This window comes from Hyperoodon ampullatus (genome assembly GCF_949752795.1).
Source record: "Hyperoodon ampullatus genome assembly, chromosome: 2".
Lineage (NCBI taxonomy): Eukaryota > Metazoa > Chordata > Mammalia > Artiodactyla > Ziphiidae > Hyperoodon > Hyperoodon ampullatus.
The window spans coordinates 12,626,700-12,642,965 of record NC_136915.1 but is presented as its reverse complement, the minus strand read 5'-3'; the positions used below and the strand labels follow the sequence as shown (position 1 = coordinate 12,642,965).

The 16,266-nt window shown below is 45.8% G+C and overlaps 1 protein-coding gene across 1 annotated transcript in view; it reads right to left on the bottom strand.

Moving 5' to 3' along the window:
- Window positions 1-16,266, bottom strand: part of LOC307048510 (forkhead-associated domain-containing protein 1-like) — a gene marked incomplete at both ends in the record, with an annotated part of 154,093 nt that overhangs the window by 97,337 nt on the left and 40,490 nt on the right. The window contains 1 exon segment of the mRNA XM_079697600.1: window positions 14,986-15,192. Coding sequence (XP_079553726.1) covers window positions 14,986-15,192 — 207 coding nt within the window.

The following is a 16,266-nucleotide window of genomic DNA, read 5'->3' as shown; positions in this document are numbered from 1 at the left end:
TGATCCTCAACATCTGCCACATCTGATTCTTGGCAGACGCTCCATAAATATCTATCGAGGGAACCTTTTTTCATCTGACCCACCAGAAGATGTCTGTAGCTACTTTCATTAGAGAGCAAATCAAAATCCATCTACACCAGGAGAAGCAAATGCTGAGAGGTGCTGACACCTGGCTTTGTCTTGGTTAATGCTGTTGTGGCCGTCCCTCCCCGTGCCTAGTGCTTAAACCGTGACATCGTGAATGCTACCATTTACTGTAATTACTCACCGATTTCTCGCGATAGCCCTGAAGGGGAGGAGCTCTCCTTATTCCTAGCTTACAAATGAGGCTTGGAGAGGTTAAGGACTTCACCAAGCTCAGGTGGTGGTGGAGAGGGTGGTGGGACTGGGGTTCTGGAAAGCTCTTTCCCTCTCTGTCTCTCTCTCCCTTCTCTGCCCCACCCCCACCCCCAGTCGCTTGGCAGAAAAAAACACACTTTTCAAGTAAGAAGCTAAGTTCACAGGTTTGCCGCCTGTGGCGGGTCACGTTTCTCTTTCTGCAGACTGCAGACACATAATGAGAAACAGGACAGAATGCTTCCGAAATAGGAGCACTGGCAGACAGAACTTCCTATAGCTCCAGCTGCATTGTATTCAAGAGGAAGGTTCTCCACTCACTCAGGTTCCCAAACCAGTCTTTTAGCTACAGTCTTTCCCAGCCAAGTCAAGAATCCGGTGAATTCCCCTGAAGATTTTTTGGAGTCAGGGAGAACACTGTTCGGGAAAATCAAACTCCAATTGCCTGGCGACACCTGGCCCAGCATTTATAATGCACTGGCGCCGTTGAAACCTGTTTCAGGAACGGACTTGGCAGTGTTCCAAACTCTGTTACCTTATGTGAAGATCCGAATTTCTCTCCACTGTGGGCACCTCGGTCTCCACCTAAGCTTTCTTCCTTTCTCTCCTTTCAGAAGCTGAGGTGTCCTGCTCCTGCCTTGCACTCACTTCTCCATCCATCCTATCCCTTCCCGTCCTCTCCTCTGGGGCTGTCTTGCCTCAATCATTCCTACAACCTTTCCTCATCGATTTAATAAAGATTTATCGAATGAAAGGGCTGAAGGTGGGAAGGGGGAAATTTGAATATGTTTTACCCCCGCCTGATAGAAAACAAATCTAGAGACGACGGGTAGTGTGGAGGAATTCCCTTTTGTGCTGGGATGCTCAGGTAGATGTGCCTCACTGCCCACTAACTGCCAGGGTGCTAAAGGGAGTGCTTATATCTCATGCCTCAAATGATCTACTGCCGTAGTGGATAGGCCGCAACCCACCTGGCTGTTCTGGAAATTCCAGGAATCTCCCTCCCAATCTGTCAGCCCATTGCTGTGGGTGGGGCTAAGCAATCAACCAATCACACTCCCTGGACATACTGATTGGTTCAGTGGTGGGGCAAGTGATCCAATCAGAGCCAAGGAGACCCAAGAAGACTTGGCTGGACACCAGGATCTGGAGTGACCTGGTGGGACTTCAGAATGCAGCCAGGATGAGGGAGTGGAGCCCAGACATGGAGAGAGGGAAGCTGTTTATTTATTTTTCAAATTGTGGTAAATAACCTGCAACATAAAATTTATCATCTTAGCCATTTTAAAGTAAATAGTTCAGTGGTGTTAAGTATTTTCACATTTCTGTGAGATGGATCTCCAGAACTTTTTCGTCTTGCAAAACGTAAACTCTATTAACCATTAGACAACAACTCCCCATTCCCTCCGCCACCCAGCCCGTGGTGACCAACATTCTGTCTCTATGAATTGGACTACTCTAAGTACCAAGTACCTCAAATAAGTGAAATCACATGGTACTTGTCTTTTTGTGACTGGCGTATTTCACTTAGCATAATGTCCTCAAGGTTCATCCATGTTGTAACATGTCAGAATTTCCTTCATTTTTAAGGCTAAACAATATTCCATCATACAGTTTAGAGTGTATTTTGTTTATCCATTAAGCGTCACGGGCACTTGGATGGTTTCTACCTCTTGGCTATTGTAAATATGCTGCTGTGAACATGGTGGGGAAAATAAGGAAGCTGGTTTTGAGCCTTGGCTGGGGTGCTACCCTCAAGTGCTCATTCCCTGAGGCCGGCTAGAGCTGCTTTCTGTCGCTTGCAGCACACAGAGCCCGAACGATAGGGCCCCTATGGGGAAGGAGCCAAAGATGTGTAAATGCAGCAGACTCCAAGCTCTTCGGGTTTAAAAATTAAAAAATAAAGTGTTTTTTTTTTTTCTCTGAAGCGTGTTGGTTGAGGGTAGCTTTAGTTGGATGGTTAAAGTGGGTTTTCTCTAGTTTGCCGGCTTGCTCTATCACAGGGAAGGTCAAGGTTTTCTCAGAAATTGCTGATGGTAGCTACAATGAAACGGGCAGGGAGAAAAGCAAACATAAGAAAAAGACTCACATTTAAAAGCTAGCTCTGGGCTGTACAGGAAGCATGGGGTCAATGTCAGTTATCAACAAGTCTGTTTTTATTATTTTTTTATTTTAGATTTAATTTTATTTATTTTTGGTGGTGTTGGGTTTTCGTTGCTACGTGCAGGCTTTCTTTAGTTGTGGCGAGCAGGGGCTACTCCTCGTTGTGGTGCATGGGCTTCTCCTTGCGGTGGCTTCTCTTGTTTCGGAGTGTGGGCTCTAGGCGCATGGGCTGCAGTAGCTGCGGCACATGGGCTCAGTAGTTGTGGCTCGTGGGCTATAGAGCGCAGGCTCAGTAGTTGTGGTGCACGGTCTTAGTTACTCTGCAACATGTGGGATCTTCCCGGACCAGGGCTCGAACCTGTGTCCCCTGCATTGGCACGTGGGTTCTTATCCACTGTGTCACCGGGGAAGTCCCCAAGTCTGTTTTTAGAAACTTTAGTTTAAAAATACACACTAATGCCTTTTCTCTTTCTTTGTGTCTGTTCTCTGACCATATGGTATGTTGCCATGGTTGGGTTTTTTGTTTTGTTTTTGAGGTAGCATATGTGATACTCCTGATTTCTTTTCATACTACCTTTAAAATAGCAGGTTGTCAACCACCTGGATTAACCATGACCACATCCACAGCTGAATTTATATTAGCTTTAAAAAACACGGGTCAATGATTTACTCAAGAAGTCACTATCCATTTTCTTTCAAATTATCTACTTGTTCTTTGTGTTATTTCTCCAATATCTGCTTCTAACCCTGTAAAGAGTATAAGTTGAACGGGAGACCCTAAAAAAAATTCAAAGTAGTTTACACATCGAGTGCCTACAGTACACATGAATTCTGCCAGGAAGCCCTGGAGCCTGCAGAGAAGGTGGAAACTTAGACCTTGCCCTTGGAGAACTTGTTATGTGCTCTGCCATTTGTAAGTAATTGTGGACAATACAACGGCTATGAGCCACTGTGTAGAGAAGCCACAGATGTGCCACAGACTGTGCTGGGCACTTAATGCATGTCATCTCTTCTGATCTCCAGAATAATCTTGCAGGAGGCATTTTACCCCTCATTGTGTGGATTAAGAAACTGAAGCTCAGAGAGGTTAAATGACTTGCCCAAGGTCTCACAGCCAGGAAGTGGTGACACTATTTGACTCCAATACCTGTGCTCTTAGGACTTCTAGGTTACTCGAAGTCATGATTTATTACCTGCTTTCTGCACTCACAAACGGATCTTAGATGATTGGTTAGTGAATGATAGGATATTTTCCGAGTTAAAAAAAGGAAATGAACATTAGATGGTGTGAAAAACCACAAGACATCACATGGGCTACTTAGAAATGGGATTTTCTAGGAACACTGACAACTGTCTTATGGAAGTGTTATTCATCTGGTACATGCCACTCCCTGGAAGCAGCTCAGAGGACCCCAGCCTCCATCCGGGAAGACCTGTGGTATGTTTACTGCTGTACCAGAGGAGTGCTGTGGCTACCTGGTACCCGCCCAGAGAACCGATTGCTAAATGTCCAGGAATTTTGCCAACTGGTTGATAAACACAGCCATTAATAAGAATTAACTTAGATAAATTTACAATTAAATTATATCAGAAACAAAGGTGATACAAACTTAAAACTCACCCCTTCCTAATTATTTTACTCTATTTTATTATTACCTATGCTCTTGAGGTTATTTCACTCTACTATATGTGTCTGTTGGAAATGCTACACAGTGATGTGTTACCACACCACTCTTTCCATCTCTGTATTCAGGGATGTGTCATTGGGAGCTTGAAATTGACCGTGGAGGGCGTATTACACCATAGAAATCAGGAAATGCTATAAATCAGGGCTTGATTTTTAAAAATTTTATAAATAGGTTTAATAATGGTGGTTCATGTAGAGTTTGATTTTGTTTCTTTGTTTGTTTTGTTGATTGCCTAGACTTAAGATGGTAATGGAGAAAATGTTAACAATGCAGATTATACAAAAGCATGTTGTGTCTTAGCCATTATGTTATGAATACAAAAAAAAATTGAGGAAACGTTCTTCGAGTATTTGAAAATTATTATCTGATGCAGCAACAAAGTCACTCATGTCACTGATGAACATGTGAAGTTCTAACATCTTTCTTTTTTCACTTGTATTATTCATAAATCCAAAATATCCAAAAATACCCACGAGTGCTCAGGTTGGGAACTCTCTCATTCGTCAACTGCAATGAGAAATTGGCTCTGGATACAAGAGTTCGGCAAAAGTCAATGAAAGCATCCTGTGAGACTCAGCTGGCTATATAGAATTTACAAGAAAGAGTACTGTATTTCTTGTTACATGGAAAGACTGTGTTACACATTCTTTATATCAGTAAACCTTATGCTATGCATCCATGTACTTTACTTTTCCCAGAGAGCTGGTCATTAAATATTTACCAGCCAATCGCTGGCTGTGCTGGCACCCAGCGGAGTGCCTACTACTCATGGTGGGTGTTCGCTGACTGAGCTGAACGGTTGGCAAATGGAGTGTAAATAAAAAGCACTTTGATTCTGGGGCTGGGATGGGGAAAATACATGCTAAGCCTGGCGCATCTTGTAACAGCAGAGAGTAAGGAAGTGCCCCAAACGAAAAGGTGGGGGGATGCTCAAGGACACAGCAACCAACCTGAAAGAGCTCCCAGTGGCCAAGGCTGGAAGAATTTGAGCGATGAACCAGTTAATGAGTATTGGATTATAACTCAGAGTGTAAAATCAGTATACATGGGTCCATACTGACATAGATACATTAGTGAGTAAATACATAAAGGAGGGAGAAGAGACTGGCTTCCTTACAGAAGAATTTAACATACATAGATGTGGAGCTTAATGCCCACAGTATGGAAGGGCCTGGGGGGTAGGGGTGATGGTGGCGAGCAGGCACACTGACCGCAGCATGGAGGAGCCATGGACCTGGAAAGACAGAATGGAGACTAGAAAACATGGCCAGTAGATCTCAGAAGCCAGCAGAGGGTGCTACTTGGTGGCAGGACAAATGGCCTTTATCGCAACAGCTCCCGGGGTGTCACGGTAACTCAGAGACGGGTAATAATTCTATGTCCCCAAGAAAAGGGTAAATCATGTACGGGGTTTCAGTGTGAGAAATCAGGATTATACATTTAGAACACAGAACCGCCAAGTTATACGTTATTTTTAGGTTTTGGAACTTAAAAGAATTAAGTCCCTTTGAGCTGTTCAGAAAAGCCATTCTTTTGGGATTTTCCCAGCTGTGTTAAAGGAGATCTGGCCCATCTAATTTTCCCATTTTCTTGTAAATCTTCAATCTTATGGTTTTTCCTTTCCTTTCAAGTTCTAATCAGCTTCCTGGTCAGTCCATAAAATGGGAAATAGAATCTAATGAGAAAACAGCCGGATTTTTGCAAATAGCTTTTGCTACCCGTAGACTTGGCCTGCTTCCATTCGGTCTTGCCAGATAGAGAGACGGAATGAATGAATGAATGAATGAACGATCATCAACTAAGTTCAGAGAAGGAGCAACGTGGTTCTGATTTGGTAACAAAGGGTGTGGTCTGCCAGAGGAAGCAGCCCGGTTCCTGGCCGGGTCCGGGTTCTGTCTCAGCAGGATGCTAAGGGTTCAGCCTGCGCTCCCGTCTCCACCTCCCCCGATGTCATCTGCATCGCCTGTAGACATCTGGTGACAACACAGCCTCAGGGGTCCTTTTGTGTGAGTTTTTGCTGCGGAGGCCGAGCCTGAGGCTGCCTGCTGCCCCGTGCCCTCCACTTCACTCGTCTCGGGAAATCGCCTTTAATATAAAACACCCAGCCTCAGGATTTCTCATCACATCAGTAAGTCCCCACAGGACCTGTAAGAGCACAGGGTAGAGGAAATCCTACAAGGTCAGGTAGGAGATGACAAAGCTTGACCAGAAAGTGGTTTTGTTCTGAAGGGCACCATGCTCTCTGGTCATTCACTCAGTTGCCGGCTCCTCAAACCCCGGTACAGAAAAGCCACATCCTCCTCAAGAACGGGCCCTATTCAGAGGTCCCAGGAACATGGAAATGCCACCCTTCTTGGGGCTGGACAACTAAGGCCCCGACTCTGAGCTTTTCTCATCACACCTGTTCACCACAGGAGAGAAATGAGCAATTCTGCTTCCTTGGAGACTGGCCTGGGACTTTTCCAATGGAAAAGTGGATTATTCGTCATTTTCCTCCCCCCAGATCCCTAGTGGCAAATCCCGTTAGGAAGGCTCCACTTAGGCAATAGGAATGCTTCCTAATGTCATGGATATCTTCTTTGTTTTTGCCTCCCCTGCATCCATTTCTTCCATCTTCTGGATGGGCACCTTAATTTTATTGCAGGGAAGACACCCTTTCCCTGACAATCCTGAGTCCATAGAACTCTGACCCTTCCACCCCAGGGGTGAGACCATAACCCAGGTCTGGCCAATCAGAGCATTCCTTGCCCCTGGCCTCAGTGATTGGTTCAGGGGAAGCCACATGATCCAAGCCAGTGTCAATGAAGATGCTGGCTCTTTCCCTGGAACTGCTACTTTGTAGGATGCTGGGGCTGCTGGTGGCCACTTTCCTACAGGTGAGGCAAGAGTCTGTCTGAGATTGGGAAGCTAACAGGGAAGAAAGAGTCAGATTCCTGACCATGATTTGGGCACCTGGATCCAGCTGGGCCTAAGCTGCAGCTTTTGGCCTTTTCAGTTCCATGAGATTTTTTTTTTTTTTTTTTTTTTTTGCCTAGGCTAGTTTTAGTTGGTTTTCTGACACTTGCAAACAATCAAATTTCCTGGACAGTATGCTTATTGAGACTTTAGCATAAGCATCACTATGTACTCAGAGTGAAAGTTGTTTTAAAGGTTATGACATGCTCAAACAAAACCCACCAGACTGTCATCATGCACCAAATTTACCTTTAAACTTATAAAAGTAAAGCAGCATCTTCAGAGAAGAATGATTTAAGACCAAGGAACCAATCATAAGACAAGTAGTAAAACGCTGCTTAGAGAAAGTTTGATAGATAAATAGTTCTCTAGCTACAGCAGGCTTCAGACTACAAATCCCAAATTTCTGCTTCAAAAGTGACTCAGGGAAGACATTCCATAGTTTTATTTATTTAGTTTTTTGGCCTCGCCGTGCACTTGTGGGATCTTAGTTACCTGACCAGGAATTGAACCCAGGCCCTCAGCAGTGAGAGCACTGAGTCCTAAGCACTGGACCACCAGGGAATTCCCAACAGTCCACAGTTTTAAAAGAAAACTTTCCAGTTGAAGAAACAGGTAAAATGTGTAATATGCATCTGTTGTATATATAATATGTTAATGTCTAGTATATTTATCAGATCCATGTCAATGTAATTATATTATTACTATATTTGCAAATGCATATATATGTGTATGTATATATAGAACCACATATTTCCAGCTCTATTTTAAAGAGGTATTGAAAAGACTGTTCAAAATTTATTTTTCCAGCTTGTCTGTTTCTTCTTATTCCTCAGTAAATTTAAGCAATTAACCAGCACATTTCCTGGCACACAGTAAGGCTCAATCTGAGTGAGTTCTTTCTCCCCAGCTCTCCCCTCTGTTTTAAGTTCTTCTTTTAGAAACCAAGTCAAATGAAAGAGGCAGTACTGCATAGTGTTACAAGCAGAGGCTGGTAAACGTTTTCTGTAGAGCCAGACAGTCAACATTTCCAGCCCTGTGGGCCATAGGATCTGCCCAGCTTACTCTGCCGTTGTAGCCGACAACACAGGCACTACTGAAATGAATGGGATGGCTGTGTTCCCAGGAAACTTTACAGAAGCAGGCGATGGCCCGCACTTGGCCCTGGGCCATACTGTGACGACCTCTGGTTAAGAACTTGGGATCCGGCGTCACACAGACTCTGGTCCGGCTCCCTGCTCTGGGACCCTGATGAGTGTGTTATTTCTGTGCCTTGTCTGTAAGACATAGGGATGATAACAGCCATTTCTTAGTCTGTGAGAAGTGGGTGAGACAGTGCACGTGAAATGCTTGGAACACTTCCTGGTCCATAATAAATGAGCATAAAACATTAGCCATCAGGTATGATCACCATCGTCAAAAAAGAAGAAGAAAGGGGGCAACTGAATTTGTCCAGGAACGGCAGCAATATCCCTGGTAAAGAGTTGGTGGGTGGACTTCCCTGGGGGCTCAGTGGTTAAGAATCCGCCTGCCAATGCAGGGGACAGGGATTCGAGCCCTGGTCCAGGAAGATCCCACATGCCGCGGAGCAACTAAGCCCATGGGCCACAACTACTGAGCCTGTGCTCTAGAGCCCGCGAGCCACAAGTTCTGAGCCCGCGTGCCACAACTACTGGAGCACACGCACCTAGAGCCCATGCTCCGCAACAAGAGAATCACCTCAATGAGAAAGCCGTGCACTGCAACGAAGCTTAGCTCCCGCTCGCCGCAACTAGAGAAAGCCCGCGCGCATCAACGAAGACCCAATGCAGCCAAAAATAAATAAATAAAATAAATAAAATAATTAAAGAAAAAAAGTTAGTGGAGCCAGGGACTTCCCTGGCCGTCCAGTGGTTAAGACTCCACGCTTCCAATGCAGGGGGTGCAGGTTTGATCCCCGGTTGAGGAACTAAGATCCTGCATTGGTGTAGCCAAAAAAAAAGTTAGTGGAGCCAAACAAGCAAGGAAGCCAGATAACTGAAAATGCATTTTCTTCTATTATCAGTGGCTTTCGTTTTTACCCACATAATGAATCATCCCCTGTCAGCGTGTGAAATTGCAGGTTGGACTGGGAATTGCAAGACCTTCCTTAACCGCTGGGCAGTGACGGACCTGCCTGGGCTCTCACGGCCCCACGATGCTTCGTGCTATTAGGAAAAGGCTCCAAGGGACTCCGGAGAGCTGGCTTTTAATCCTGTCTCTGGATCTATAGGACTGATGCCTAACCTTGGGGAAGTCACTGAAACTCTCTGAGCCTCAGTTTATGCCATGATAGGGGTGGTCCCAGGGATCTCTAAAAAAACAACGGAAGGGGGAAAGGGGACCTGGGATTAATGAGTAGCTCCTTGGCAGACATTGGAAATTGAAGCTCAGAAAGGTAAAGTCAGTTGCAGCTGGCATTTCAACTTGGCTCCATCCAACTCCAAAGCCCTTGCTTTCTCGATTGTGTTCTGCAGAGCTTCCCCATTAAAGCAGCAAGGAATATTGGCCGACAGAGGGCGCTCTTCTCGCAAGACAGGACGTCATGACATTGAAGGGACAGAAGACAGTATCCAGGAGCCACGTGGGAGAGTCTGGCTGGACTGGGAACAGGGCAGAGCAGGCTACAGGGAAGGCCAGACACAGGCAGTCATGGGGATGGGGGCTGCCGCCAAGGAGCTGTCAACACCCTCATGGAACAACTCGGCACGTCATTTGTGGCGCCTGGCTTCCTTTTTCATTCTGGCCATTTCCATCAGTTTTGCCGTATTTCAGAACAGAGAAAGACATGATTGATACATACGGGTGACGTGGGTTTCCTTACTCAGATGTCTTGTAAGAACGGCGCCACTGTGACTAGCACAGCTTGTTTCCACACCTCCTTTCCCAGAGCTCAGAAAGCACGAGTAAAGGCAACAACAAACAAAACCCACAACACGGCAGCACACCTGACTCTGGGACTTCAATTTCCCACGCCTGGTGCCAAGACTCTATGGGATTAATCAACGGTTGCTTCAGGGCATTGCAGATGGCCCTGCGGGTTATGTCCTGCACAGTTTCAGTGGGTGCCATCCACATGGACTACGTTGTGAATGGTGACCCTGGAGTTGTGCAATATGGCAGCCCTAGGTAATACTTTGATGAGAGAGCTATAATTTACAAAGTATGGTCCTGGGGGCTTCCCTGGTGGCGCAGTGGTTGAGAGTCCACCTGCCGATGCAGGGGACACGGGTTTGTGCCCCGGTTCGGGAAGATCCCACATGCCGCGGAGCGGCTGGGCCTGTGAGCCATGGCCGCTGAGACTGCACGTCCGGAGCCTGTGCTCTGCAACAGGAGAGGCCACAACAGTGAGAGGCCCGCGTACCGCAAAAAAAAAAAAAAAAAAAGGATGGTCCTGGGCACAACCTGGCTGCCAATGCACTTTGTCAAACAAGAGTTTTTCTTTATATTTTTCCATCTTGTATGTTATTCTATGGGTAATTTATCTGCAAATGTATTTATCTGCTAGCGGGGGCAGGTCTTGGGAGGTTTCCCTGTCCAAAAGGACACTTACAAAGGAGGCATCCTGGCTGCTCCATGCTGGTTTGCTTGACTCTAAAGCTGAGGGTTATCATGTGCTTATTAGGTGCCAGACGCTGGACTAAACAATTTACTCACTTTGCCCACTTAATACCACAGTCACTCAAGGTGGTAGGAACTATTGTTACAGGAGTGGGGACCGAGGCCCTGAGAGGTAGATGATTTGTGCATGTCCAGTATAAAAGCAGGTCAAGAGAAGGGCTGGGACGGCGCTGGAGTCAGCCTGACCTCAGGGCACGTGCTTTAACCACTGTGACATCTGCAAACACATCTGGATTCCTAACCGCCCCGCACCTCACCCCCCTCCCCCAATAAAATGCTGTCACACCCTCCTCTATTGGTTAGGGTCACCACAAAACCTGAAATAAATGCTTTCATTTGGGAACTCTTTGTCGGGAGAAAAACAGTTCTCATCATACTTAATCTGTATGATATCAGGGCAGTCCTCTGTGGAAACTCCATCCAAGGAGGAAACATAGCACCCTCACCAGGGACCCCAAAATCAATTGGAAACAAGAATATGCCGGAAGCAAGACGGCCACGAATGTTTTAGAAAAACTGGGCTTCAAAATATTTGATGAGAGATGCTCTTCAATACCTCTCCCTTTTTCCCTTCTTCCTTTCTCTTCTTTTAAATAGCCAGCAGGTTGGGGTCATCAGGAAGTGGAATTTGTAGGAAGGTGTCAGTCAGTCCACAGGCCGCCCTCACACGGACGCTGCAAAGGACCCCTCCATGAATATGAGCATCATGGATGGAAGCTTCTCAAGCTGGGGGTGCCCCGGCAGAGAGCACTTTTGAGAAGATGGGGCTGTGGAGAGTCCTGCAAAGTGCCCTGGGCACAGGCCAGGGGAACACTTGTGCAGTTGCCTGCAGTCAACCGAGGAATGAAGCAAGGTGCAAGTGCGTGTAGGAATAAGAATTGAAAAAATCCGTGTATATTCGAGTGACCGTGAGAGTATGCTTTCCTTGGTGTGAAAACCAGTCAAGGCTACTGCTCCAGCTAGCATCAGACTAAATGGTTTTCTCCCCTCCTTTTTCCGCAAGTGGGGATAGTGTTTAATTTCCACTGACTAGCTGTGTGGCCCTGGGGAAATTACTTAACCTCTCTGAGTTTCGCATTCCTTGTCTGTAAAATGGGGATCATGGGAGAACCCATCTCATAGGTTGTTATGAGCGTGAAATAAGGGAGAGCAGGTGAATTGCTTAGCCCAGTGCTGTTCACGTCAGTGATTCCTCCTGCTGCTCTCCTGGTTTCTCTTCTTACAAAGCATCTTCTTCCGTCTTATCTACTCAAGGTTAGAGGTCGTCAGCACTTTTTCCCACAATTATATAAGAAGCACCTTGTAAAATAAAGTCCCTATTCGATAGTTGTACACCCGTGTTCATAACAAACTTACTCAAAATGACCAAAAGGTGGAAGCAACCCAAGTGGCCATGGATGGATGAACAGATAAACAAAATGTGGTGAATCCATACAATGAAATATTCAACTGGAATGAACCATGAGGATATCATACTAAGTGAAATAAGATGGTCACAAAAGGACAAACAATGTAAGATTCCATTTATATGAGGAACCTAGAATAGTCCAATTCACAGACACAGAAAGCATGGTGGGAGGGGAGGAAGGAAGCAGGGGGTTTGATGTGATGGTCATAGAGTTTCAGTTTGGGAAGATGAACAAAGTTCTGAAGATGGATGGGGGTGATGGCTGCACAACAGTGTGAATAGATTTAATGCCACTGTGAACTGTACACTTAAACATGGTTAAGATGGTAAATTTTATGCGTATTTTACCATAATTTTGAAAATTAAAAGTTAAAAACAAACCCCAAAATGAAATACCTCCAAGGTTTCTCCGAGGTTTGGGGTGATAGAAATGGAGGAAAATGTTCTGAGAGCAGGTTGTGGTGATGGCTGCACAACTCCATCAATATATTCAAATTGATTGAATTGGACACTTAAAATGGGTGAAGTTTCTGTTATGTAAATTGTACTTCAGTGAAGCTGTTAAGAGCAAGCAAACGAACACATGCTGTGATCCGGAGGAAACTTTGGAGGATGAAGGAGCTGTTCACTGTCTTGATTGTGGCTATGGTTTCACAGGTGTACACATGTCAAAGCCCATCCACTTACAGACTTTAAACATGTGCCGTTTATGGCATGTCAATTATATCTCAAGAAAGCTGTGTTTGAAAAAGGCAGAACAGTGTTCCATATATAAATGAACTCCTTATAATATATTAAACTCCTTATAATATATTAAACAATATAATTAATTAAACAATGCCGCCTTTGGATGGAAATAGGTTTCAAATTTTATGCCCCTATAAATAATATTTCAATAAATATCTTTGTAGGAAAAAGAAGAAAAAAATGCAGATATTGTTTGCTGCTCCCCCTCTTCTTCTCCCCACGGGCAAGCCACAGAGTCAGAATTTCCCAGGAAGGGGGCCTGGGAACCTGTAATTTTACTGAACATTCCTGAAAAATTCTTGGAATCAGACATGTTGGGGCACATTGAATCAAACTTCCTGAACTTGGATTTTCAGGCTTGGGAGTGTGAAATCCCCTTTTCTTTGATCCCTAAAAAATTCTGTAAGTGTTCCATACAAATGATTCTAAATTTCGGTTTCCCTCCTATTGGCGGTGCATCAGAATCATCAGGGAGCTTGTGAGAATGCATATTCCCAGGCCCTGCTCCCAGGGAGGATGTGTATGGTTGCCAGATTTCGCATAAATAAAGAAATGAATAAATCAATATATAATAAACTATAGGGTGTCCGTTAAATCTGAATTTCAGATAAACACCAAATAATTCTTTTAGCATAAGTGGTTCCTTGCAATAGTTGGGCCACACCTGTACATAAAAATTATTTGTTGCTTATCTGAAATTCAGATTTAACTGGGTGTCCTGTATTTCATCTGGGAATCCTAAGTATGAGTCCTCAGGCCTGGGGTGAAGCCCAGGTCTGCACTGTTGGTCTGCTCCCCACGTGCTTCTGACGAGGGGGATCCTTAGAACCCATGTTGAGACCCCTGATCAGGTCAACACCTTCTGGGTCAGGAGCCCCTCCTCAGGGCGGCCAGTGGATCCCAGTGCATCCCACAAGTGAGCACACTTTAATGTTGGTCCAAGGAGGAAAAGGGGGCTGAGCAGCAGCAGGAGAAAACTGCCCCAGGTTTTCAAAGCCAAACGTGGTGGATGCGGTGTCATGAGCCCTGCAGCCTGAGGGACGGTGCTGATGTTCTCTGAGTGAGTATTTAGGGCTGCCTAGGGGACCCACACCCCACGATTCTGTCTAGATTCTCTATACTTTATTTATTTATACCCAGCCTCGTCCCAGAAAGGACTTTAAGCCTCAGAAGTCTCAGTCCATGCAGCGTTCTTGGTGCTGGGGAGTGAGGTTAACACGCCGTCTCTCTGGGACACACGACAGGTATTCATTGTGTGCTCACCACGAATGGGCATTATTCTGGGAGTTTTACAATTAGAACCATCTCATTTAGCACTCGAGATAAGCCTGCAAGGTCATTGCTGTCGTTGGCCCCATTTTGTAGATGAGGAAACCGAGGTTCCGAGGGGTCCAATGGCTTGTGCAAGAGCGCACCGAGTAGGCCAGTGGCAGAGCTGGGGTTCTGACCCAGGACTGTGTTGCTAACCAGCCCCCATCCTGCCTCCCTACTGAACCAGATACTTCTTGTGACTGAGCTTTGCTGGGCGAATTTTGGGTTACGTTACGCTTAACCTGGGGCCATACTTAGGTCCTGATCCCGGGAACATTTCTGATCCGGTGTGATAACAGCTGGCAGGCCTTGAGCGTCTACTCCGGCCAGACACTTTGACTTTTTATACATAGATACTCTCTCAACGCCCTGCACCGATGAGAAGACCCAGACCCAGGCACGCAGAGAACCCTGGCCGGGGTCGCAAAGCTAGGAAGTTGCCGAGCACTGATCTGCCTAAAAAGAAAGCATCCATCTCTGCATCTTCAAAAGCACACACCTGCTTTCCACCTCCCCTCGCCAAGCTTCACTTCTCAGGAAAACGCTCTCGCTCCGGGCTGGTCGCTAGGCAACCCTTGCATGTAATTCCATGAAATGCCCAGAAGAGGGCGCGAGGACTCGCTCTCCCCGGGCACCCACGCGATGGGGCTGAACTTGGCAGAATCGCGAAAGAGTGACGCGCTCCAGACGAACTCCACCTGTGGCCGTACCCGAGCCCTAGGCTGCACGGAAGGTGACACAACACGGCACCTCTGCACCCCGCCCTCCCCCCCGCCCCCCGCAGGGGCCTGGACTCACCGAGGCTGGGTTTTCGATGACCAGTTCATAGGTCAGCCCTCCGGACCCAAACCTCAGGATGTCTCCGGGTAGGAGCTTCACAGCCACGTTCTGAATGTGGCACTCATTGACGAACGTGCCGTTGCAGGAATTGAAGTCGTGGAGAACAAAGCTGCTTTCGGCCTCATTATATTCAATGAGTGCGTGATGGCTGTCGACGTCTGCAGACTGAAATGCAGAAGGGGGACAGTCAGAGCCAGGAATAACAGGAATAACAAGGAATAACTAGTGCCACTGACACTGGGGGCCCCAATGTGCTAACCACTTCATCTGGCTGGATGGTCACTGCAATCCTCATTTTAAGAGGAGGATGCTGAGGGTCAGAGAGGTTAAGTGACTTGCCTAAGGCCACACAGCTAGTGAGTGGAGGGTCACCAGAGCCTGACAGCAGACCGAGACTAGATGCCCAGTTTTGCGGTAGGGCGTCAGGCAACACAGAGGCAAGAGGGAACTCGGGGGGAATTGGCCAGGAATTGGCCACTTGATAGTTCTCTGATCCCATGCAAGTATCCTTTTGGTTGTCCCGAGTGGCAAGACAGCAGAAATGGCCCAACACAAACCAGAAAGGTCAGTTGGCAAGTGACAACTGTCCATTTACTGCAAGTGTTAAAGTTAAGGGGAGGTTTTGTAATAATTGTTGTTTTCATTTGTTTGTTCTATTCATTTTAAAAATAACATGTTTTTTTCTAATAATGCAGAAAATGAGAACTAGAGAAAAACACAAAGAAGACATTAAAATCACTTAGACTCCCGTCCCCCAGAGGCAGGCACTGAGAACACGATGGTTCATATCCTTCCAGTCTTTTCTCTATGCTTACAATCTTTTTAAAAAGTTCAAACACAATTGAGCTCACACCACAAAACATAGTTTTATAACTACCTTTTAAAAGCCTTGGTGTACAATGAAGGTTTTTCCCATGTGATTAATTATTACTGTTGCTTCTTAAAGCTAATCAGAATTTATCTAACCAAAGATGATCTATTTTTCAATAGGGGCCCTCTCTGGCTCCTGGAAGCACTTGAATTTTTATTGCCAGCATAGTTTGATTCTGTAAAGAAATCTGTTTTTCCCACCAGAATGGAAGAGCCAAAAGTACAGGGGTCAAATAGCTCTCCTGTGCTCCCACAAACTCCTGAGGACAAATGCCTGGCCATTTTTGATAGTCTCATTCCTTGCTCATTTTAAAAGCCTTCTTTAAAAAAAATATTGAATACATAGTGATTTTAGAATCTGTTATTTGA